The sequence below is a fragment of the Rhincodon typus genome, chromosome 45, assembly GCF_021869965.1.
Source record: "Rhincodon typus isolate 14 chromosome 45, sRhiTyp1.1, whole genome shotgun sequence".
In the NCBI taxonomy this organism is placed as follows: domain Eukaryota; kingdom Metazoa; phylum Chordata; class Chondrichthyes; order Orectolobiformes; family Rhincodontidae; genus Rhincodon; species Rhincodon typus.
Window position 1 is genome coordinate 10,325,813 of NC_063376.1, and position 23,766 is coordinate 10,349,578.

The following is a 23,766-nucleotide window of genomic DNA, read 5'->3' on the forward strand; positions in this document are numbered from 1 at the left end:
CTGCTGTGTTCATCCAGCTCTACACCTTGTTATCTCAGATTCTCCAGCATCTACAGTTCCTACTATCTCTGGGACACAGGGAGAATGTGCAAACTCCACACAATCAGTCACCTGAGGGTGGAATCAAACCCGGGTCCCTGGTGCTGTGAGGCAGCAGTGCTGACCATTGAGCCACCGTAGAATTGGTTTAAGATGGACAGGGTTTAATCCATTGGACATCAATGCAATGGGAAGGAGTTTCAGTTTGTTGGTATTATATACAATGGAAGTGGTTTACTCTAGCGTGATATTTAGTTTTTGGAACCAATGGATAAGGATTTAGTTTCTGTTCATTATAGGCTGGGGCTTGGGGCAAGAGGATCATCTGCCTTTTGCCTGATGGACCTTACAGAAGTGCCTGGCAAGAATTATTCAGTGCAGGGTCCAGTGAACAGAGGAAGCTCCAAGTGCCCTAAGTTCAAAAAATTATTATTGAGAAACTTGGCTGCTGGCTTGACTGTCTTTGGGAGCACCATCAAAGGTAGGTGAAAGGGCAAGGGTCATAGTGCAAATAGTTTTAAGCTAGAACTGAGAGAAGATTCAATGGAGTAAAACATGTTGGTTAGAACACATATATTTGGAGTTGAAAAGCTAGCTGACACTTAGGAGAAAGGAATGTGGAGGGAGGTCAGAAAGGTTTTGAGAGCCTATTTGAAGAGCAAATGTAGAGTAGGAGATGGTGTAAGTGTCTTCATTCCAAAACAGTAAGGAAATTGAGAGTGCCAAAACTCCTGCCTTCACCTTTCATTTTGGGGAACCAAAGTTAAGTTGCAGAGTAGCTAAGACCAGAGTGTTGAAAGCTGTTGAACCTTTTCAGTCTAACTCAAAGGCACTTGTATTTTCATTAACAATAGAAAGATTCCTTGGTACTGTCTCCCTCATGTAAACAGACCATCAACACTCAGGAATGGTTCCAGCTGATGTGTAAACTCTGGATATCAAGGAGAGATTCATAAAATAAGAATGTGGAGTTACTGAGCATTTAGAGTCAGGGAGAGGGAGGGAGCACTCTGGTTGAGAGCTGGGAGAGGATTAGTTACCTGAGGTTGGTCAAAGTGTACAGATCGGATCAGACTGTTTCTAAGGTGAATTCAGTTCAAAATTCCCAAGGGGATTCTTATTTGACCTGTTTACATGGTCCATGAAGTAGCATTCCCAAGGTACTCGCTTCCTATCCATATTCCTCGCTTCCTGTATCCACTTTTCAGAGTCATGCTTTACAGCCACCATTTACTTCATTCTAACGTTGCTGAGTCAATGTTGTAATGTCAAATTCTGAAGCCTCTTCACACCCTTCCCCATCTGTAGCACCATTTTATAGGGAGGCACGAGTGCAGTAATAATGTCACACACCTAGTAAGCCAGAACCTAAGCAGATGTTCCGGGGACATGGGTTCAATCCACCATGACAGATGGTGACATTGAAATTCAGTACATTAAAAAAATTGGCTTGTCTATTGGTGTCATGTAACCAATATTAATTGTCATAAAAACACATCTGGTTCACTAATATCCTTTGCGGAAGGAAGTCTGCCATCCTTAGCTGGTCCGACCTTATAAGTTCATAAGATATAGAGGCAGAATTAGGCCATTCGGCCCATTGAAGTCTGCCATTTGATCATGGTGATATGCTCCTCACCCCCATTTTCCTGCCTTCTCCCCATAACCCTTCAACCCATTACCAATTAAAAATCTCCTCCTTAAATTTACTCACTGTCCCAACATCCACCGCACTTTGGGGTAGCAAATTCAACAGATTCACAACCCTTTGGGAGAAGTAGTTTCTCCTCAACTCTGTTTTAAATTTGCTACCCCTTATCCTAAGACTATGACCTCTCATCCTAGAATGCCCCATGAGAGGAAGCATCCTCTCCATGTCTATTTTATCATCTTGAATACCTCAATTTGATCTCCCCTCTTCTAAATTCCAGAGAGTATAGGCCTAAACTGTTCAATCTCTCTTCATACGACAAGCCCCTCATCTCTGGAATCAATCTAGTGAACCTCCTCTGAACTGCTTCCAATGCCACTACATCTTTCCTCAAATTAGGGGACCAAAACCACACAATACATGTGCCCACACACGATCCAGACCCACAGCAATGTACTTGACTCTTAACTGTCCCCCTGAGCCATTAGGGATGGGCAATAAATGTTGATCCAGCCAGTGACAGCTATAATCCAGTAAATTTAAGAAAAACCTAATAGGTGGGTGTCAAAGTGGATTTTTTACAAATTTTATGCACCATCATTGAGATTTTGCTGAGAGAGATATTGTGTTCTGCTCTTATGTTCCATTTGGAGAATTTTATCTTCATATTTAGCTTTGATTGAGGATGTATTATCGGTGATTGATTGGCAAGGTCTGTGATTAACAATTCATGTAACAAGTCACCTTTGGTTCAAAAGGTCATGCTTACATCTCTAAGTCAATGAATCCAAACTCCTTCCCATTCACTTCCATTATGCGCCATCCAAATGGACCAATCCTATTCCATTTGCTCCTATTTTACACATCTCAATGGACTCAAAACTCTTCCCATTCACTCCCATTGTACACCATCCCAATCGACCCAATCCCAGCCCATTCACTCCCATTGTACACAACTCTCTGGACCCAAAACCAATGGAACCAAACTTCTTCGCATTCACTCCCATTTGACACCATCCCAATGGACCCAAATCCCTTCCCATTCACTTCCATTCTACACCACCCTAATGAAACCAAACCCCTTCGCATTCACTCCCATAGCATACGATCCCAGTTTATCTGAACCCCTTCTCATCCACTCCTATTGTGCACAATCCCAAGGGAACCGAACCCCTTCCTGTTCACTCCCACTGTACACAGTCTCAGTGGACCAACCCCTTCCTTTTTGCTCACATTGTACACAACCATCAATGTGCCAACCACCTTCCCAACTATTCCATTGTACGCAATCCCAATGGAACCAAACCCCTTCCCATTTGCTACCATTGTACGCAATCCCAATTGACCTGGGCAAGACGGCAGTAGAGTAACAGCCCAGCATTCAGCCTCCTGAGCCCAGAAGCCCGGAGTTTTTTTGCTCTGTCCGCTTTTCCCTTTATTCTCTTTCTCTTTTTTTAAAACTTTAACCTTCCTTACTTCTTGAGGAGAGATCGAACGGCATCAGGGTGTCCAGTGCGACAAGAGTCAAGGTTTGTTCCCATTGGCGGTGGAAGGACGCATGTTTGGGCCCAGTGCCAGGTACAGGACCCGGCAGCTTCAGCAGTGGTTGCATTTCCATGATCATCCAAGTGCGGTCTCATGGTGGTGACATTGTCAGTAGAGGCAAGATGGTGCCAAAGAATGGCGACACGGTTCTGTGGCGGTGACGCAGTAAAGGGACTTAAGGCTGGCCAACTGCTTTGTGCTGATATAGGTCTCAGCTTTGGGGTGGATGAACCCGGATCCAAGCCCATAGCTAAGCACTTAGTAAGGGTACAGTGGCTCAGTGGTTAGCACTGCTACCTCACAGTGCCAGGGACCTGTGTTCGATTTTGTCCTCAAGCGACTGTTTTTGTGGAGTTTGCATATTCTCCCCGTGTTTGCATGAGCTTCCTCCGGGTGCTCTGGTTCCCCTCTATAGTCCAAAGGTATGCAGCTTAGGTGGATTAGTCATGCTAAATTGCCCATAATGTCCAGGGATGTGCAGGCTAGGTGAATTAGACGTGGGAAATGCAAGGTTACAGGACTAGGGTAGGGAAGTGAGTCTGGGTGGGATGCTCTTGAGAGATTCAGTGTAGACTCAATGGGCCGAATAGCCTGCTTCCACACTAGGGATTCTGTGATTCGATGAAGGACTGTAGTGTTGAACTTTTAACATTATTTCTTTATTTTTCTACCATTATACTCTGGTTTATTTCTGTGTTTTAAAATGGCTCCGGAGAGTGGCGACATTGTACTACACTTTTTACTGTATTTGTAACAAATATACATAACAATCAAACCCTTCCCATTCACTCCCATTGTACACAACGTCTTTGGATCCAACCCCTTTCCATTCGCTCCCATTGTACACGATTACAATGGACCTATACTGCACATTGGCTCCCATTGTGCACAATCCCAAAGAATACACATCACTTCTCATACTCTCGTTGTACACAATCCCAATGTATCCAAATCCTTTTCCATTCTTTCCCGTTGTACACAATCCCAATGGACCCAGATCCCTTCCCAATCACTCCCATTGTACGCAATATCATTGTATCCAAACTCCCTCCTATTCATTCCCATTGTATACAATATCAATGCATCCAAACCCCTTCCTATTCATTCCCATTATACACAATCCCAGTGTAACCAAACCTCTTCCCATTAACTCCCATTGTACACGATATCAATGTATCCAAACCCATTCCCTTCCCTGACATTATACACCATCCCAGTGGAACTAAACCTCTTCTCATTCACTCCTAGTGGATGCACTGTTGTTAGAGTGAAATTCTTTCCTGTTAGTCTGAATATTTAGAATTCTTGATCCATGTAAAAAGCATGGTACATTATCTCAGTGTTGGTTGTTGAATATGATTTGAACCTTTGACTTGATTCGGGCAGAAAGGGGCCAGCTCATTTCAAAACCTGATTTGTTTGGGCTTAAAGTTTCTGGTTGTTGCTCAGTTTTTCCAGAACTCTGTTTAAGTGGTCAACTGCCTGTGGAGATTTACTGATGCTGACAGGATGAGAGCTGTAGATTTTTTATTGAATTCACCAGCACTTACCAGGGTGCCACTGTTTCAGCACCCATCCCCTCCCTGTGTGACCTCCTTTGATACCCCCAGGTGTCTGTCACACACAGCGAAGTAATGTTGACTATGTTTCAGTGCCAGCTCCAGCAGCTGACTATGCCCTTTGATGTTTGGCAGGTCGATAGTGGTGTGCATTTACACGTCTCAGTTTGAATGCATACAAATGTATCTATATGTATAGGTAAATGTGTACTCTAAAAGTACTGTGAGCAGTTTTGGTCCCTTTATGTAAGGAAAGATATTATTTCATTGAAGGCAGTTCATAGAATCTTCATGAGGGTGATTCCTGGTATAGAGGAATTGTTTTATGAGCAACAGTTAAACAGGTTGGGACTCTACTCACTGGAGTTTAGATGGATGAGAGGATGTTTCCCCTCATGGGAGAGTCTAGAACCAGAGTCTAGAGACAAACAGAACAGAGGCGACCCTTTGGTCCAACTCATTCAAGCTGACCAGGTATCCCAAAATTAACTAGTCCCATTTGGCCCATATCGCTCTAAACCTTTCCTAGTCATGTACCTGTTCAAATGAGGGCATTAGTCTCAGAATAAAGGGGTGCCAATTTAAGACAGAGATGAGTTGGAATTTCACCTCTCAGAGAGATAGTAAGAACTGCCGATACTGGAGTCTGAGATAACACAGTGTGGAGCTGGAGGAACACAGTCTTTGGAACTCCTTGCTACAGAGTAGTTGTGAGGGCAGAGTCTTCGTGTGTATTTAAGGCTGTGAGAGATTGTGATCAGGAGGGGAATCAGCAGTTACAGAGAAAAGACAGGAAGTTGGACATAAGGAATGTCAGACCAGCCATGATCCTATTGAATGGCAAGCAGACTTGAGTGGTCAAACAACCTTTTCCAATTTCTATGGTTTTAAGGTGATGTGTATGAACGTGTGACACAAAATTGTGTACTGATGTAACTTACACAATATATATAGATATGTATGTTAATTCACCTATGGACCACTCGCCCAATGCATGCTCGACTTCTTTATTGATCAAAAATCTGTCTGTCTCAGCCTTGAATATTTCCAATGCTCTCTGGGAGAGAGATGAATGACACTCTGAGAGAATAAATTTCTCCTCATCTCTGTCTTCAACTTTACTTTGAAACTATTCCCCCGCGTGGAAACATCCTTTTAGAATATTTGTTTTTGCTGTGACTGTGTATGTATCTGCAGATGTGATGTATGGACGTAGGAAATGGGATTAGGAGCAGGACATTCAGCCTTTAAAGTTTGAATGATAAGATTGGGGTTGACCTGATTGTGGTCTTCAACTCCACTTTAATATCTATCCTCTGACTACCTTGTCAGTCAAGAATCTATCTACCTCTGTCCTGAAAATATTCCATGAACTAGCCTCCTGTTTGGGATTGTGTACATGCCTATGTGTGTGTGATATGCATGTAGATTTGTCAGGTACATGTGATGTGTGTGTATGTAATTGTATTTTCTTTCAGTGTTGAGTGGTACTTTGCTATTTATTGCTCATCCCAGTGAGGAAACATTCCCAATTGTAGGCACTCAATGCCGAGTACAGAACGAGCGTAATAAAACAAAGCAGTGAGAGTGAGCTGGTGTGGCTACAGGATTCGGATGTTTCAGAGGTATTTACAGTCCATGAGATACATTTGAAGTGTGGCTGCTGCAGCAAGGCAGCAAAAGCTGCAAGTTCCTACAAACAACACATCCAGATAATCTTGTTCCATTGGGTAACTAGAGGAAACAACTATCATGAGAGAGGCTGTTACTGCAGCCCACTATTGCCCCTTTACCCCACAAGCACTTTTCTAACCTTGTGCTGTCCTGTTGTGGGAGTGTTTGATGGGGACAGTGTAGAGGAAGCTTTACTCTGTATCTAACCCTGTATTGTACCTGTCCTTGGAGCGTTTGATGGGGACTGTGGTGGACATTCAGTGCAGTGCTGCCGTGCAGTGTTGTGTTGCTGTTGGGAGCTGAGCTCCAGCTGCTGTGGGCTCTGAGCCCAGTTGCACATTAACACCTGTCATTTCCATCAGCTGGAAAGGTCACACGAACTGGATCCCTCTTCACATTGAGTGCAATTTGTGGCTGAGTTATCTCTTGGTCTGACCCACTTTCCTACATTCTTCAAACAAAAAGTGTCTAAAAGCTACTTAAAGCCCGACCTTAAAAGTAACGCCATGGTGAGGGATTTGATTTAGTGGTAAATCAGTCTTTCTGTCCATTTTGAATGTGATTCAGTCGAACCCAAAGCAGCTGGGGAGTGGTTTATGTCAGTCAGAGGTTTGGTCCAGAACCTTTCTCATCCATTTCCAGCGCTCCACACATGGGAGACGGAATGTCGTGGGACTGTCGTCAGGCTAAAAATCCAGAGGCCAATGCTCTGGGGACATGGGTTCAAATCACGGCACTGGTGCAATTTAAATTCAGTTCATCAGTATGGAGTTGGAAGCTCATTCCCATGGCAGTAATTGTGACAACTGTCACTGCTGTAAAAAAAAACTGACCTGGTCCTCCTTATAGAAGGAAGGTCCTTACACGTGACTTGAGACCTTTAATGGTGGGCTTGACTGTTAACTTCTCTCCGAAATAGCCGAACAAGCCACTCAGTTCAAAGGGCAATTGAGGACAGCCTTGCCAGTGATGCCCACATCCAATGAGAGAATAAACAGAAAGTCCCTTTGTATCCAGGAATTGAGCTTGGCCAAAATGCCTATTGTCCTCCCCAGCCGACACTTCTTCACACACAGACCGCTAGCGTGTGCGACTCGAGGGGGTATCCCTATATCCTCTGTCACCACAACCCCCCCTCCACCCCCTACCCCATCACCCATTTACTTTCTGACATTACAACCCCAACAGCACCAGAAAACACACCACAGGCCAATTATAATACATTTGTGAATAATCATTAGGACCTTCATCTGAAATGCGACCCATATCTGTGCTCCCCACTCCCATCCTGAGCCACTCAAGGAGATAGGCAACTGCAAGCTTAGTCGGAGAGGTTGGCTTTAAGGAGCGTCTTCAAAGAGGAGAGAGAGAAAACGTGAGTTGGAGAAGTTTAAGGAGAGAATTCCAGAGCTCGGGGCCGAGACAGCTGAAGGCATGACCTCCAATGGTGGGGAAATGGGAATAAGGGGAAGCCAGAATTGGAGGAGTGCAGAGCTCTTGGTGGGTTACTGAGATAGAGAGAGGGGTGGAGGCAAAGTTACAAAGGGCATTGCACAGCAGCGCAAGGCAGTGAGGCCGTTAGAAACGGAGGAACTGGGAGATGATACAAAAGTGAATCAAACATAGACAATCATTTTTCGAGCTGATTAGACCCTGGGGGATATGCTGCCTCTCACAAGTCAGCGACGAGTCAGCCCAGTGCCTAGTTACCACTGTGAAGCTGTATGCTGGCACGATAGACTGTACAAAGGAAAGGACACAGCAAGTTGACAGTAATGTGGAGTGCAGGAGATGACATTGGGAAGCATGGGGTGCTGGGTATGGCAATTGCAGAGTTGAGGGGTCTAGTGGGAACCTGCTCCACACTGCTGCTCTGTTCACTAGCCCACACCTCACCTTCTGTACACGCCACCCAGTCTGTAAGATCAGATTACAAAACATTTTTTATCGAGAGAAAATTAGTCGCCCTGGCCTGTAATTCTCAGAATTCGAAAGGGATGGGGCCCACAGTGAGGGTGGCTGAGAGACAAAGTTTGTATGCCAGAATGTTCCAGCAGCAGTCTCTCGCGAGTCGGCATCCTTTCAAGATCCCCAATCTCCCTGCAGCCCATTTCGTATTAACCCATTCCAGTCCTTCCTCGGCTCCTGTTTGAACAGCGCCCAGCTCTTTCTCTGACAGACAGTTACCTATCTCTTTTTGTGTCATTGAGTCAGAAGGTGGATTCGAGTCCCTGGGCCCTGAGATTTGCACACAACGTCTAGCCAGCTACTTGGAGGGTGCACTGAGCCAATTGGAGGTGCTGTCTCCCCTTTCCCCTCTCCTTGGGGGAGATAGAGAGTTTTGAAAAATAGAATCGTACAGTCACTGTTGGGAAAAGAGCTCTCCCTAGTGTTGCTGGAGGCTAATATTTATCCCCTAACCCACCCCATCACTGACAAAGCAGATGATAAGATAGTTGTGGGACCTTGCTGTGTGCACATTGACGGTCAGTTTCCTGCAAGTCATTAATTCTTCTGGTTGTCAGGGTGGCAAGTGTCAGAAAGCACATGGGGGTTGGGGGTGGGGTGGGGTGGGGGGCTGTTGTGGCCGTCTGGGAGGTACATAAAAACATAAGAACTAGGAGCAGGAGTAGGCCGTGTGGCCCTTCGAGCCTGCTCCGCCATTCAATAAGATCATGGCTGATCTTTTCATGGACTCGGATCCACTTACCTGTATCCCTTAATTCCTTTATTGTTCAAAAAAAATCTACTTTTTTTAAACAACGTTTACTGAAGTAGCATCAACTACTTCACTGGGCAAGGAATTCCATAGATTAACAACCCTCTGGGTGAAGAAATTCCTTCTCAATTCAGTCCTAAATCTGCTCCCTCTAGTCTTGAGGCTATGCCCTCTTGTCCTAGCTTCACCTGCCAGTGGAAACATCCTCTCTACTTCTATCTTATCTATTCCCTTCATAATTTTATATGTTTCTATAAGATCCCCCCTCAATCTTCTGAATTCCAATGAATATAATCCCAATCTACTCAGTCTCTCCTCATAAGCCAACCCCCTCAACTCCGGAATCAACCTAGTGAACCTCCTTTGCACCCCCTCCAGTGCCAATACATCCCTTCTCAAGTAAGGAGACCAAAACTGCACACAGTACTCCAGGTGTGGCCTCACCAGCACCTCGTACAGCTGCAACATAACCTCTCTGCTTTTAATTTCAATCCCTTTAGCAATGAAGGACAAAATTCCATTTGCCTTCCTAATTACTTGTTGTACCTGCAGACCTACCTTCTGTGATTCATGTGACACAGTGGAGGCCCCTCAAGTTGCACAGCCTCGGGGTCTGGACCAGTACCTCAGAAGTACCGCATTAGCCTGCTAGCTGCTTTGGGACGTTCTGTGGCTGTGGTGGGTGCTACAGGAATGGAGGCGTTCGATGTGATCGAAGGGAGTTGCAGAGAAATTACTTTTGCCTGGGGCATGAGGGGGTTAAAACCCAGAACAAGAAGGGGCACACATTCCACCTTCCATTTAAAAATTCAAGATAGAAGGTACAATAGAGTTCAGACAAATCTGGAGCAAAGTTAGATATCTGGAGTTAAAGTTCAAGCTGAAATCTGCCAGGCTGAATGGCCATCTTCTGCTCCTATCTGTGTCTTTTGCTCACCTTGTTTTCCAAATGGCTAGTGATTCTTGGAAACTAGGGAGAGTATCAATATCGGACAGTGGCTCATAAATCTGAATGAGACTTCAGGAGAGTGGAGACATTGTGGAACTCACTCCCAGAAGCAGTGGGTGAGGGAGGGAGGAGAGAGAGAGGGAAAGAAAGACAGAGGGTGTCATGTCGAGAGAGAGTCAATGAGAGAGACTCATGGGGGAGTGAGAGAGAGAATTCAGAGAGTGTCATATAGAGAGAAATTCATAGGGAGGGAGAGAGAGACTGTCAAAAAGAGACAGAATAGAGTAATAGAATCCCTACAGTGTGGAAACAGGCCATTCGGCCCATCAAGTCCACACTGACCCTCCAAACATCATCCCACCCAGACCCGCCCCATTACCGCATCCCTGTAACCCTGCATTTCCCATGGCTAATCCACCTATCCTACATATCCCTGGACACAATGGGCAATTTAGCACAGCCAATTCACCTAACCTGCACATCTTTGGACTGTGGGAAGATACTGGTGCACCCAGAGGAAACCCAGACAGACACAGGGAAAGTGTGCAAACTCTACACAGACGGATGACCAAGGCTGGAATCGAACCTGGGTCGCTGGCGCTGTGAGACAGCAAACCTAATAGAGATAATGAGTGTGTCATAAAGAGAAAGTTGTAGAGGGAGAGAATCATAGAAAGGAAGAGAGAATCATAGAAAGAGTGAATGTTAGAGACGGCAAGATTCATAGAGACAGCCGTAGAGAGAAGGGTGTAAAAAGTGTAATAGAGAGATGAAGGGAACATCACAGAGAGAGAAAGAGGCATAATGAAAGACTCATGGAGTGATAGAGTCCTAATGAGAGGGAGCCATAGAAAGTGGCATCTTAAAAAGGGGGTCATACTGAGAGAGATGATTAGAGATAGGGGAGTCGTAGAGAGTCAGAGAAATGGAGAGAGAGACAGATGTTCAGAGAGAGGCAAAGAGAGAGAGAGGCAGTAGGAGTGTCATAGAAAGAGGGAGAGACAGTCAGAGAGAAGGACTTGGGGATGGAAGAGCCATAGAGAGAAAGATCCAGAGAGAAAAAGAGAGGGGAGAGTCATACAGAACAAGGGAGAAAGAGAAAGAGAAATTCAGAGAGAGAGAACATTGTAGAGGGGGTTGGAGAGAGTGTCATGGGGAGAGGGATAGAAGAGTCCTAGAGAGAGCGGGGGAGAGAGTCAGAAAGAATCATAGACAGAGAGAGGGCAAGAGAAAGATAGTTATAGAGAGAGAGGGTGAGTTGTGGAGAGAGAGACAGAAGGAGAGAGAGAGTGTCAGAGAGACAGAGTGTCATTCAGTGCAGAAGAGACCCTTCGGCCTATTGAGTCTGTGCTGCCCTATCTCAATTAATCCCACTTTCTAGCACTTAGCCCATAGTCTTGAATGTTGTCAAGGTCAGAAAGCGGTCTTGTGGTATTATCGCCAGGCTATTAATCCAGAAACCCAGGTAATGTTCTGGGGACCTGGGGTTTGAATCCCACCATGGCAGAAGGTGGATTTTGAATTAAATAAATATCTAGAATTAGGAGTCTAACAATGACCATAAAACCATTGTTGATTGTCAGGAAAACCCATCTTCTTCACTGATGTCCTTTAGGGAAGGAAATGGCCATCCTTACCTGGTCTGGCCTACATGTGACTCCAGACCCACAATAATGTGGTTGACTCTTAACAGCCTTCTGGACGGTTAGGGATGGGCAATAAATGCTGGTTTAGCCCATCTGTGACTGAATTTTTCAAAAAATGTACTTGTGCATGTACTTTCAAAGGTTGAAAAGAAAGAGTGCATAAGTGGGAGAGGAGACATTAGTTGAGATGATGAGTGTTGATACATTGGGTATAAACACATGAGGGACAAAGGAATAGGAGTATATACTGATGGGGGAAATGGCGAGAGGATGGGAACAAGCTTATGTGGAGCCACCAGCTCAGAGGATGACAATGGAATGGCCTTTAATGTGCTGGAAGGTCGTCTGGCGAGCCAAAGGGACGGCATGGTGGCTTAGTGGTTAGCACTGCTGCATCACAGTGCCAGGGTCCTGGGTTCGATTCCACCCTTGGGCAACTGTCTGTGTGGAGTTTTCACGTTCTCCCTGTGTCTGCGTGGGTTTCCTCCGGGTGCTCCGGTTTCCTCCCACAGTCCAAAGATGTGCAGACTCGGTGGATTGGCCATGCTAAATTGCCCATAGTGTTCAGGGATGTGTAGATTAGATGGGTTATAGGGGGATGGGTCTGGGTGGGATGCTGTGAGGGTCGATGTGGACTTGTTGGGCCGAAGGGCCTGTTTCCACAGTGTAGGGATTCTATGATTCAAGGTGATACTTGGAGAGGTGGCCTAGAGTTCAGTGAAGTGTGGCTGCAGAGGTTTCTGAGGAGAGGCCCTTTCCAAATGTGGGAAACCCTGTGGCCTGGGATCTGGTGGAGAGGAGAGCAAATGATGACAGTGAATTTGGCAGCTGGCATGTGTGCTTGCAGAGCATCCTCCTCTGGTTGGATTTCATCCTGGAGGGTCCATGAGATGCCCCTACCTGCACAAATCTGCCTTTTGTCTCCTGGGAACATCCATCCTTGCTGTGCCCACCTCCAGTCCAAAAAGGAACAGAGAGGCCTAGTTGTTCGGATGGACAAGTCCTAACTGTATTGACCGGCTCAAGTCCAATCAAGGTCACCGAAGGCTAGCGAAGCCTCCTTACACTTTTTCATTTCTCCTGTCTTTACTCACCAGTATCACCCTCCCCAATCCCCACCCAGATTTGGCAATACTTTTTTTTTAATCCCTGGGGGTTTCTTTGGGCCATTCCCAGAGGTTTGGTTCCCCCCTTCCCCACCCCCCACCACCATCTAGACCCATGCATAGTATCCGAGAGCAGGTTGTGCATCAGAGAAGCTGAAGTGGACAAAGCCTTCAGTAGGCCCGAGCTATTTCACAGGCCCAAGTAAGGAATCCTGAATATGCCCATTAACCCAAGACAGAAATTATGACTCATATTCCAAACATCCCATAATTCAGGGCCTTGTGTCAGATAGTGTTTCATTCATGTGGCAAGTGTATCGCTGTCCGTTTAACTGCAGGCCCCACTTTCCATGAATCACGTACAGATTTAGCTTTGGTGGGGTGGGATATACTTGATGGATTTATATATAAACTTCTATCTCTTTCAGCGCAGTGCCTATTTTTAATGTCAGTCGTGCTTGAAATCAGGACTTGAAGGCAGAATGCATTCCCAATGCCAGAGTTCACTTTTAGAGCCAGGGTTTTGGATGGGGCATTTAAAACGAGACCCCATCCTATTCACTGTCGCTGGGTCAAATCCATCAATCTCAGACAGTCCCTAATAAATCCCATTGGAAATTCAGGACAAATGCCTTCACCCATAGAGTGGGGAGAAAGTGGGATTCAATCCCACAGGGAGTGGGGAGAATGTGGGTCTCGATCCCACAGGGAGTGGCAAGAATGTGGGTCTCGATCCCGCAGGGAGTGGGGAGAACATGGGTCTCGATCCCGCAGGGAGTGGGGAGAACGTGGGTCTCAATCCCACAGGGAGTGGGGAGAACGTGGGTCTCGATACATTGAAGCTGAATAAACACAGGGAGAAAGGAATAGGCGGATTTGCTAAGAGGGGGAGGAGGCTTGTTTAGAGCAGACACCAGAACAGAGCAGATAGGCTGAATGGCCTGTTACTTTCTTGGTAGTGGGATGTTGGAAAAGAAAGACTTGCATTTATATAGCACTTTTCTTGACTTCAGGTAGACTTAAGTTATAACGTTTTGCACAGTTGTAATGAGCAGAGGGTGGGCTACCCTCGACCAGATACTTACCCAACAATATTACAATAAGAAGCTCATTACACGTTAATGCACATTTATGTGTGTATGTGAATGTATATCTGTGTGATGGCCTGTGAATGTACATGTGTGTGTTTGTGCACCTGCGTGTGAGCATATGTATGTGTGCACCTGTGTGTGTGTTTGTGTCTGTGTGAGTATGAATGTGCATCTGTGTGCATGTATGTCTGTGTGCCTGCCTATGTATGTATGTTGTGTAGGTATGTACATTATTGTATGGATGTATGTGTGTACACTGCATACATATGTGCTTGGGTGAGTCTGTGTGTGTTTGTGCACGTGTCTGTGTGTGAGTTTGTGTGAGTCTGTGTGCATGTGAGAGTTTATGTGTGACTGTGTGTTAGTGAGTTTGTGCGTATATGAGAGAGTTTGTGTGCGTGTGTGTTTCCCTGAAAAGAACATTTGCTCAAATCATGTTAAAGTATTTTCTTTAGAAAGCAGCTGCAGACCAGGACATCAGTGTAGACGGAATGCGGTTCCATTAGAATAATATTTCATAATTCCTGCTGAATTGTTTTTGGATTATAGTTTGGGGCTGAAGATGTGAAGAATGAGAGGCTAGTGATGGTGTTTGTCAGCTGCTGGGAAGACATGGTCAATGTACTGGACAATGGCCCAATTTGACTGGGGAAGCTGACAGTACATGGTGTACCAGATTTTAATTAATAAATGCTGGTCGCAAGCTTGTGCCAGAGAACTGAGGGCTGAGGCAGCATACAGAGCCTGAAAATTAAATCAATACAAGGACATTTACAACTTGGTAACGTGTTACTGCAGAAAACCTGTCAAAACAAGAGAGGAACTGTCATCCATTTGGTCCTTTCATGTTAGTGCAACTCTACTTCAAAACCTCTCATTCTTTTCTTCAAATCACTCCGGGGCCTCATCCCCTCCCTATTTCAGTACTCTCCTCCAGACCCTACAACCCCGCCTTAGCTCTGTAACTACCCCAGTCTACACCCTCCCTATCTCTGTAATCCCCTCTAGACCCTATACCCTCCCTAATTCTGTAACCTCCTCCAGCTTCAACATCTTTATCTCTTTAACCTTCTCCAGCCCCACACCCCTCCCTATCTCTATACCCTACATCCCGCCTTAACTGTTTAACTTCCTGCAGTCCCTACACCCCTCCCCATCTCCATACCCTCCTTCATCCCCTACACCCCTCTCCCAATCTCCGTAACAACCCCTAGTCTAAACCCCACCCTAACTCTGTAACCCCCTCCAGCCCCCTACACTCCTCCTATCTCTGTAACCTCCTCCAGCCCCAACATCTTTATCTCTGTAACCTCCTCCAGCCCTACCTATCTCTCTTACCTCCTATAATTCCAACCACTTGAGCATTCCCATTGCTTTTCCCCTGTCTCCTCATTCTTCAAGACCCTCCTCAGAAAATATTTCTTCACTCATCTGGGATAGTCCTCCTTACAGGGCTTGGTGTCTATTTTCATCCAGTCACGTCCTGCGATTGTACTGTGGGTCAAGGGGGCATGACATAGTTTGAAGTTGTAGCTAAGAAAACGCTCATAGAATCATACAGTACAGAGGAGGCCCTTCTGCCCGTCAAGTCTGCAGCACCAGATTCTTCGACCTGAGGCAATACCTGCTTTAAACCCCAGTCATATTAAGATCCAAAAAAGGTGTCAGTCCCAATAGCCCAAAATGGTTCTGCTGAGGTCACTGTCATGCCCACGTCTGTGTTTTGTCCAGTATTGGGAGTTCCGACACTCGGGTTGATCCATTCTGGGGAATCTCCTCATGGGATCTCTCACTGATCCAGCCTTCCTTCCATTGATCAATGCTACAGACATCTGCAAAGGGATCAGAGGCCTGTGTAACTGGATTGAATGATTCTTGAAAATCCCTCCCCCCCCGCCCCAATCAAAGATGTTTGGGTTTTTTATAACTTTTACACTTTATACAACTAACAAGGTGTTGAAGGAAATCGAGGTGAATACAGTTAAATTTAGTGCGGGTTTATGGACATGAGAGGGAGGGGTTCGGCATTCCATGAGCTTCCATGGGGGAGGGTTTGCCATTGGCCAGGTCTGGTGTTCGCTGTCCCCCACCGTGCCAGGGTTGGGGGGTTTGCAGAAGGGGGAGGTTTTAAAGGGGAGAAAGGAGGGAGAAGGAAGGGGCCTGCAAAGGAGAAAGAACAATTTCAAACCCTTCAACAAAGCAATGCTGAACCACCTGAGAGCCAGGAAAACTTGAGAACTATTGAGATAACTATTGAAGGCGAATGTGGAATCTCTAGCTTAAGGCTGCATAAGTTCAGAAGTTACAATAGATAGAAAAAAATTGTCATAAATGCTGTCGGATTAGTCAGGAAACTAAAAGTTATGATTGGTTTAGTAATAACCAAATGAATCAGTGAAGGTACTTTGAATATATGATTATATTCAATCATGAAATGTTAGTTTCCCAACTGATCCTACAATGTTATTCTAATGAACACTGTATCAATTATTAAATTTAAATCTGAGATTGAATTCTGAGGTGCATTAAAAATGTTAAAATGTTCCAGGTTTGTGGGTGTATCATGGAAATGCATGAGCTGTGACCTCGCCAGTCCGTGGAAGGTTGGTTTAGGAGATGGATTTTTTTAAATGTAGAAGTGTCTATCAGTTTTTTTTTAAAAAAGACTTTTTTCCCTAACTTTGGTCTATTATCTTGTGCCAATTAAATACTGTATTATCTAGGAAATTAATTATTTCCTTGTGTGTTGTGGCTTTTAAGTTTAATGGAGGATTGATAATTATTAAGAATCCTGATGAATTCTTCTAATTCTGCTTTTGTGTGAATCCAAATACCCTGTGTAACAATTCAAAAGAAATTGTTACAACCTGACTGCATAAGTGAATAAATAAGTGCATGAGAATAAAACAGGAACCCTTGAAAGCCAAAGAAGTAGCTTTTTAACATAATTGTTTTGATGTAGGGTCATGTTCAAAGAAGGGAACCTGTTTGCATAAGATGAACAACCAAGTAGTGTTTAATTGTCTGGCAAAACCATGGTTATAAAGTATATCACTAAGCTATCAATTGCTTCATAAACAGTGGCGGAGAGTACAAAGAAGTTTTGCTGAGCATATCTAAAATTATTGAATCCTATTGAGACTGTGGTTCCCAATTCTGGGCACCAGACTGTTGTGAAGGCCTTGTTGCGGGTTCAGAAGTGATATACTAGAATTGCTTCAGGAATGAGGGATTACAGAAAAGCTAGGAAGGTTGCCCTTAGAACAAAGAAGCTTGATGGAATTTTATGAAATTTGAGACTGTTTTCAATGGTTGGAGAGTTGGTAATCCATTCTATAGGTGCCCAGTGGAGCTTGACAAAGAGAGAGGAGGTTGGGCCTGGAGAACAGTAGTGTATTGGCAATGTTACTGGGTTAGTAATCTCGTGGTGCAGGAGTTCAAATCCCACCTTACCAGCTGATGTAATTGAAATTTAATATCAAGTATAAATTAAGCCATCAGCAGTGGTGACCATCAAACTAACATTGATCCATTGCTAAAACTCATCTAGTTCACTCATGCTCCTTAAAGAAGGAAATTCCCCTTGCCGGGCCATGAAAAGCCAACCATGTTGCTGTGGAGTTAGAGTAGATTTCCTTTCTTGAAGGGCATTAGTGACATTGATGACAAATGTCATCATCATTGAGACTAACTTCAATTCCAAATTTTATTAGTTGTATTTAAATTACACCATTCACTTCCCCCCAACCTCAGAGTATTAGCCCGGATTACTAGCCCAGTGACATTATCACTACACCACCACCTCAGTTTGATGAATGGGATCTGACTTTGAAATCTGCGCTGTTAATTTGTTTTATGTTTGGCTTGCTTTAAAATTAGATTGCCTTCAGAAGTGGGCAAGACTTCAATCATATCGATGTGTAAAAAGAGGGGCCAGCTGTACCTAGCTAACTTCTGGGCTGCAGCCTGAGGCGTAGCTGATGCTCGTGCTCGGACACAGTTCACAATATCATTATCTTAACAAACATTGTTTGGTTAATCAATCAGATACCCATTGTTGACTGGCATGATGCTATTTTGCTAGGGCAGTGGTTTCTGCTACAATTGGCAAGCCTATTGCCATGGTAACAAGTTAAGGCCCTGTCTAAATTTGTTGTTCTTCTTCTCCTTCAGATTGTTGATATGGGCCGCTCCCTTGCTTTCTGAAGCACTGAAGGAACATTCTTCAGCCGAGCAACCACTCTCACCTACGTCCCCTCACCCTCAACCAACCAAACAAACCTCATTTGACCCACACTTACCCCCAAGGAACAGTCTTCAGCCATTTCAAACTACAGCCAACTCACCTCAGGAGCTGGACTTCACAAATAACGTATTACTTTAACCCTGTACATCAGGATATTGTGTGTCACAGACTTACCCACTTCCTGTTTTGAACTGCCTCTTGGAAGAGGAGAAGTGGATGATTGGAGGAGTGTGAGGGGTTGTGGAGGGAAGGTAGTGAGAATAAATAAAGTGGCCTCGCCAATCTTCAAAGTGACAAATGACCCATCAGTCGGGAACTGGACCAGCTTCCTTTGTTGATTCCTCTGCGCCTGGTTACAGGCTGAGATAACAATGTGGAGGGACATGTGCAGGAAGCCATGCCATTTGAAGTAGAGAAATGACCCAACACCACCCACACTACAACAGCTGAATGTTTTGCAAACTACCCTTGCCTAACTCAAGAATGTCGCCGTTGTGACTGTCTTTGATGCTTTTCTTTAACGTTGCCTGTTAAATCAGCTGCAGTCGGCTTGTTACGCCTTTTGTGTATAGGGAGAACAGGTGCCAAATCGATCAGTTTGAACTTTAGAACTCATGCCCTCCCTCTCCTACCATCTGCAACCAATCACAAGAGAATCTGTAAGAGATGCAGTGCTGAAGAGGTGACACTCCTGGTGCCTTCTGAATCCAGCTTTTCTCGGACGAAGATGGCCGCTTGCCTGGACTGGCAAGGGCCTGCTTCAGTTACCAGCTCAAACTTCACCAGCACCCAGTGACTTCACCAGCCAGTGCCATCTTGGCATCATGCACCCTGTACACAGAATCAGACCCCCCTACCAAGGGGTGCTTGGAGTGTGCGTGCGTGCGTGTGCGTGTCTGTCTGTCTGTCTGTCTGTGTGTGTGTGCGTGTGTGTGTCTGCGTGTGTGTCTGTGCGTGCGTGCGTGTGCGTGCGTGTGTGTGTGTCTGTGTGTGTGTGTCTGTGCGTGTGTGTGTGTGCGTGCGCGTGCGTGCGTGTGTGTGTGTGTGTGTTAGGGTTTCATAAAGAGCAGCACTGTGCGCTTTTCCGCTGGGCAGCGGGTTCTCGCCACAACCAAAGGGACCTACAGCAAGTGTTGCCAACACTCGGCTGTATTCTTGGCAGTTTCACCATAAAATGACCTCCAAATGTTGTACTTTCCTGCCATTGGTCACCCAGCATGTTCATCCTTGCAACACCCTGATTCCCTTACTGATTGGTTAATCAGCAGAGTCTCAGCTGATTGAATGATGGTTGACAGTGATCCCTTTTACCCCGATATTCCTATATATTCACACAATCAATAAATGTTAAGTTGAATAATTAAATGAATCCCTTCTTTTCAAGCCGCCCTGATTTTTTTTGCCAATCGTTACAGGGGAGCAGATTTGTGGAAATGAATGACCGACTCCTGGTCCTTTGGACGCAGTATTATACCCAGGAGCCACTGAGTTAGTGCCTAGTTAGCAGGAAGACATGGTAGAAGGATGTAAACACAGCAGAGGCTGTTTTTATGAAGGATTAATGCCATCCACCTGAAGCTCTTTTATTTTGCCACAGCTAAATCGACTTTTAGTAAACTAAAGAACTGTGAATGCTGAAGATCTGAAACAAAAACAGAAATTGCTGGAGAAACTCAGCAGATCTGGCAGCATCAGTGGAGAGAGAAACAGAGTTATAACATTTCAAACCCAGTGACCCTTCTTCAGAAGGTTCTGAAGAAACTAAACTCAAAATGTTAGCTCTGTTTCTATCTTCACAGATGCTGCCAGACCTGCTGAGTTTCTCCAGTAATTTGTTTAAGTTTCGATTTTTTTTTTTGTAACTGTGCTAGGAGTATTTATTGGCAAAATATCTAAATGGCAGCTACGTGGGATGCATTACATCAAAGGGCTTATCCTGGTTGTCCATTAACATTCTCTGCAGCCACTCAATGAGATCATGGTAGCTCTGATGTACTGGGCTAGGCCATCCCTAATTGCCCAGAGGGCAGTTAAGAGTCAACCATATTGCCGTGCTCTGGAGTCACATGTAGGCCACACCAGGTTAGGATGATAGACTTCCTTCCTTGAAGGACATCAGTGAACTTGATTGTGATATTTACAACAATTAACAAGGATTGCCATTAGCCTGACTTCATTCCTGATGTTTAGTGAATTCAAATTTCATCATCTGCCATGGTAGGATTCAAACATTAGCCTGGGGTTCTGGATTAACTGGGTCCGATGACAATAACATTGCACGACAGCCTCCCCATCAATTGGCAGCCAATAGCCCCATAGTTGGAGGCAATGGCATTTATCAACTATCACCTTCTAAACCTAATCATGTTTTTTTGGAATAGAGACTGTTAGTTTTACCAGTGTACATTTAATTGCCGGGTTAATCTAACCAGTGATGTAGCTGAAGAGCATTTAGGTTGTTTGTTGGCACCTATTCCCATCATTACTCAATCCCATTCGGACACTGCTCATCCATGTTCACCTCCTTTGCTCAAAGTATTGTCTCTTTCTGGGCTACAGATTTAAATGAGCGCCAGCCCCCCATTACCTATCACCAGATGACTGCTCCTCATGTTGAAAGTGGGCATTGGGTTTTGATGAGCAGTTTGCCCACGATGGGGGGAGTCTCTCCAGATTTTGAAGCGTCTTTCACATGTTTCCATGCTTCTAACCGGTGTTGAAACTGTCGACTGGGGAGTTTACCCCGGCTGATTCACCTCCATACCATCCCTCCCCAGAGCAAGGGCACAACAGTATGTTGTACTATACCACCAATACCAGCTGATTTTATATCAGCTTGTGTACACGAGCTCCATAAAGTTCACAGGAACAGACTGCTGTTGGGAACTCAAGCTAACCTCCCGATGTAAGACACTGCGTCCATGATGGTGCTGTTTTACCTACAGTGCTTTCCACGGTGCCTTCTTTGCCTCTTTCTGAAAGGTTTTGATCACTCACGACAGAAGTAGTCTTAAAATCATCTATGCTGCTACTGCTCATTTCAAAATCCATTTATGGGATGTGTGTGTTGCTAGCTGAGCTTAGCATTTACTGCCCATCTCTAATTGCCCCGAGGGCACTTAAGAGTCTACCACATCTCTGTGGGTCTGGAGTCATGTGTAGACCAGTTAAGATTTCCTTCCCTAAAGGACATTAGTACACCAGATGGATATTTACAACATTCGTCAATGTGAAGCATACTTTTTAATTCCAAAATTATGTTGATTTCAGATTTTATCAACTGGGATTCTCCCATAACATTAGCCTGGAGTTCTGGATTTGTAGTCCAGTGACATTATCACTATGCCAGAACCGCCTCCAGTTTACTCACCCAGTGAGTCTTAAATCATAAGCTTCAACTAAGTCCACTGACCAGTGGTAGGAATCTCTCCAGCTGACATTTATCTTTTTTACCACCAAGTCCCCCCACCCACCCGAGGTGGCCCCATCATTTGTGTTACGTTGGCGATGGGTGCCACATTTTCTTCATATCCATAACACCAGAGGAAATCAGAGCAGAAGGAGGCCATTCGGTCCATTGAGTCTGCACTGGTATTCAGTGAGATCATGGCTGACCTGATAATCCTCAACTCCATTTTCCTGTCTTTTCCCCATAACCCTCTGTGCCCTTCCTGATTAAAAATCTGTTCTTCTCAACCCATCTTCATCGGAGTCACTATTGGACGCATCCTAGAGCAGGCAGGCAGCCAGCCATAGGGGCTTTTGTCACATGACCCTCTCCCCTTCTTCTCCTATTGGTAGCCCAATACATTCATCACCATATAGCCCTGCTGCTGATTGGGCAGCAAACTGAACCTTCACTCCTGATTGATTGACACAATGGCAGTCAGTCAAACCGCCATTTTGGCCATGTGCCAATCTTTGACTCTTGTAATGTACATAAGCACAGAGGAAATATTAAAAAAGAATAAAAACAACAGTTGGATTTTACGATTTCTCTCTTAGTTTGCTAGCTGCAGCAGAAGGTCTGCCCACTATCCCTGGAGGTTGGGAAGCCTTATCAACAATCCACCTCCTCCCTCACAACTTTACAAAGACAGTTTCCCAATTTGAAACCAGTAAGGTTTCCTCAAAATAGGAAGAAGCAAAACCAAAATCCTTCAACCTCTGAGCATCACATTAGCCTGTGGCCTACCCAACATGCATTCATGCGACTGAGAAAGCAAAAACAAAAATTCAACTGAGTCTCAAAAGTGCCTATCTGGAGGACCACAGTGAATACATACATGTACATTTTCCTTATCTCATCCCTTCTGCTAAACTCTGATGTAAAAATGGATTGAGGACCTATACGGGGTGTTTGGTTTCTCCTCATCCAGCTCCATCCCATTCTGCCTACTCAAAAACTCTGTATACTCGATGTGTCAAAAAGTTAAAGTCATGTGAGCCTGGATTTTTACTGGCTGAATGACTTCTAATGCATCTTGTGCTTTTTATTGTACAGATATCTGGAGTGAAGTATATAACCGTTCCTTTTTTGTCCCTTAAAAAAAATTGCATTTAAATGTTTGGGGAGAAATGCGATTATCTGATTTTTGGGCAGATTTCCATAAAGATGTGGTCAGTGCTTGGAGCAAGCTATTTTATGTTTTAAATCTTGTTGATGTCACCAATGCTGTTTGGCAATAAAGTTTTCTCTGTATTACTGGCATTGTTTGGCTCTGTGTCTTTTCTGTCTTACACTATTCATCAGTAAACTTGTGCATTGAGGTTGTAGAAAGAAAATGACCATTCTGCCCATCTACTGTGTCCTGGATGTACATGAGGCTTCTTCCTCCCTACCTCTTCCAGCATATCCTCCTAGTCCTTTCTTCCTTATGTGTTTATATGCCTTCCCTCTTCCAGTTTATCAACACTCAAGAAGCTTGACACAATCCAAGAGAAAGCAACCCACTTGATTGGCACCATGTCCACAAAATCCATTCCCTCCACCACTGACACTCGGTAACAGCAGTGTGTATTATCTACAAGATGCACTACAGAAATTCACCAAGGGTCCTCAGACAGCACCTTACAACGTTTACCATCTAGAAGGACAGGCGCAGCAGATACATGGGAACACCACCCCCTGCAAGTTCTCCTCCAAACCATTCACCATTCTGACTCGGAAATATATTGCCTACACGGTTGCTGGGTCAAAATCCTGGAATTCACTTCCTAATTGTATTGTGGGTGTCACTATAATCCACAGAACTGCAACAGTTCAAGAAGGCAGCTAATCACTAACTTCTCAAGGGGCAATTAGGATGAGCGATGCACGCATCCCAAGAGTGAATAACGTAAAAAGTATGATTCCCCTGGTCCTCAGTGTGGTACAAGTATTCTCTGAAATTTAGAGTGAGACATTCGCAATTCCGAAGGATGAGGACATGTTTTGGTGTGTCTAATCACAGTCATAGGATATGGAACCGATTATTTACATAAGCAATAGGAACAGAGTAGGACATTCAGTCCCTCAAAGACTGCTTCCCCTTTCCCACT

General features: G+C 44.7%; 1 protein-coding gene across 1 annotated transcript in view; it reads left to right on the top strand.

Moving 5' to 3' along the window:
* The window catches only part of LOC109916967 (insulin receptor substrate 1-B-like), a 67,898-nt gene extending 47,967 nt beyond the window's left edge, over positions 1-19,931 (top strand). Inside the window, exon 3 of the mRNA XM_048620268.1 lies at positions 18,153-19,931. Coding sequence (XP_048476225.1) covers positions 18,153-18,160 — 8 coding nt within the window. The 3' untranslated portion in view covers positions 18,161-19,931. The remainder of the gene's footprint in view (positions 1-18,152) is intronic.
* Positions 19,932-23,766: the final 3,835 nt, after the last annotated feature.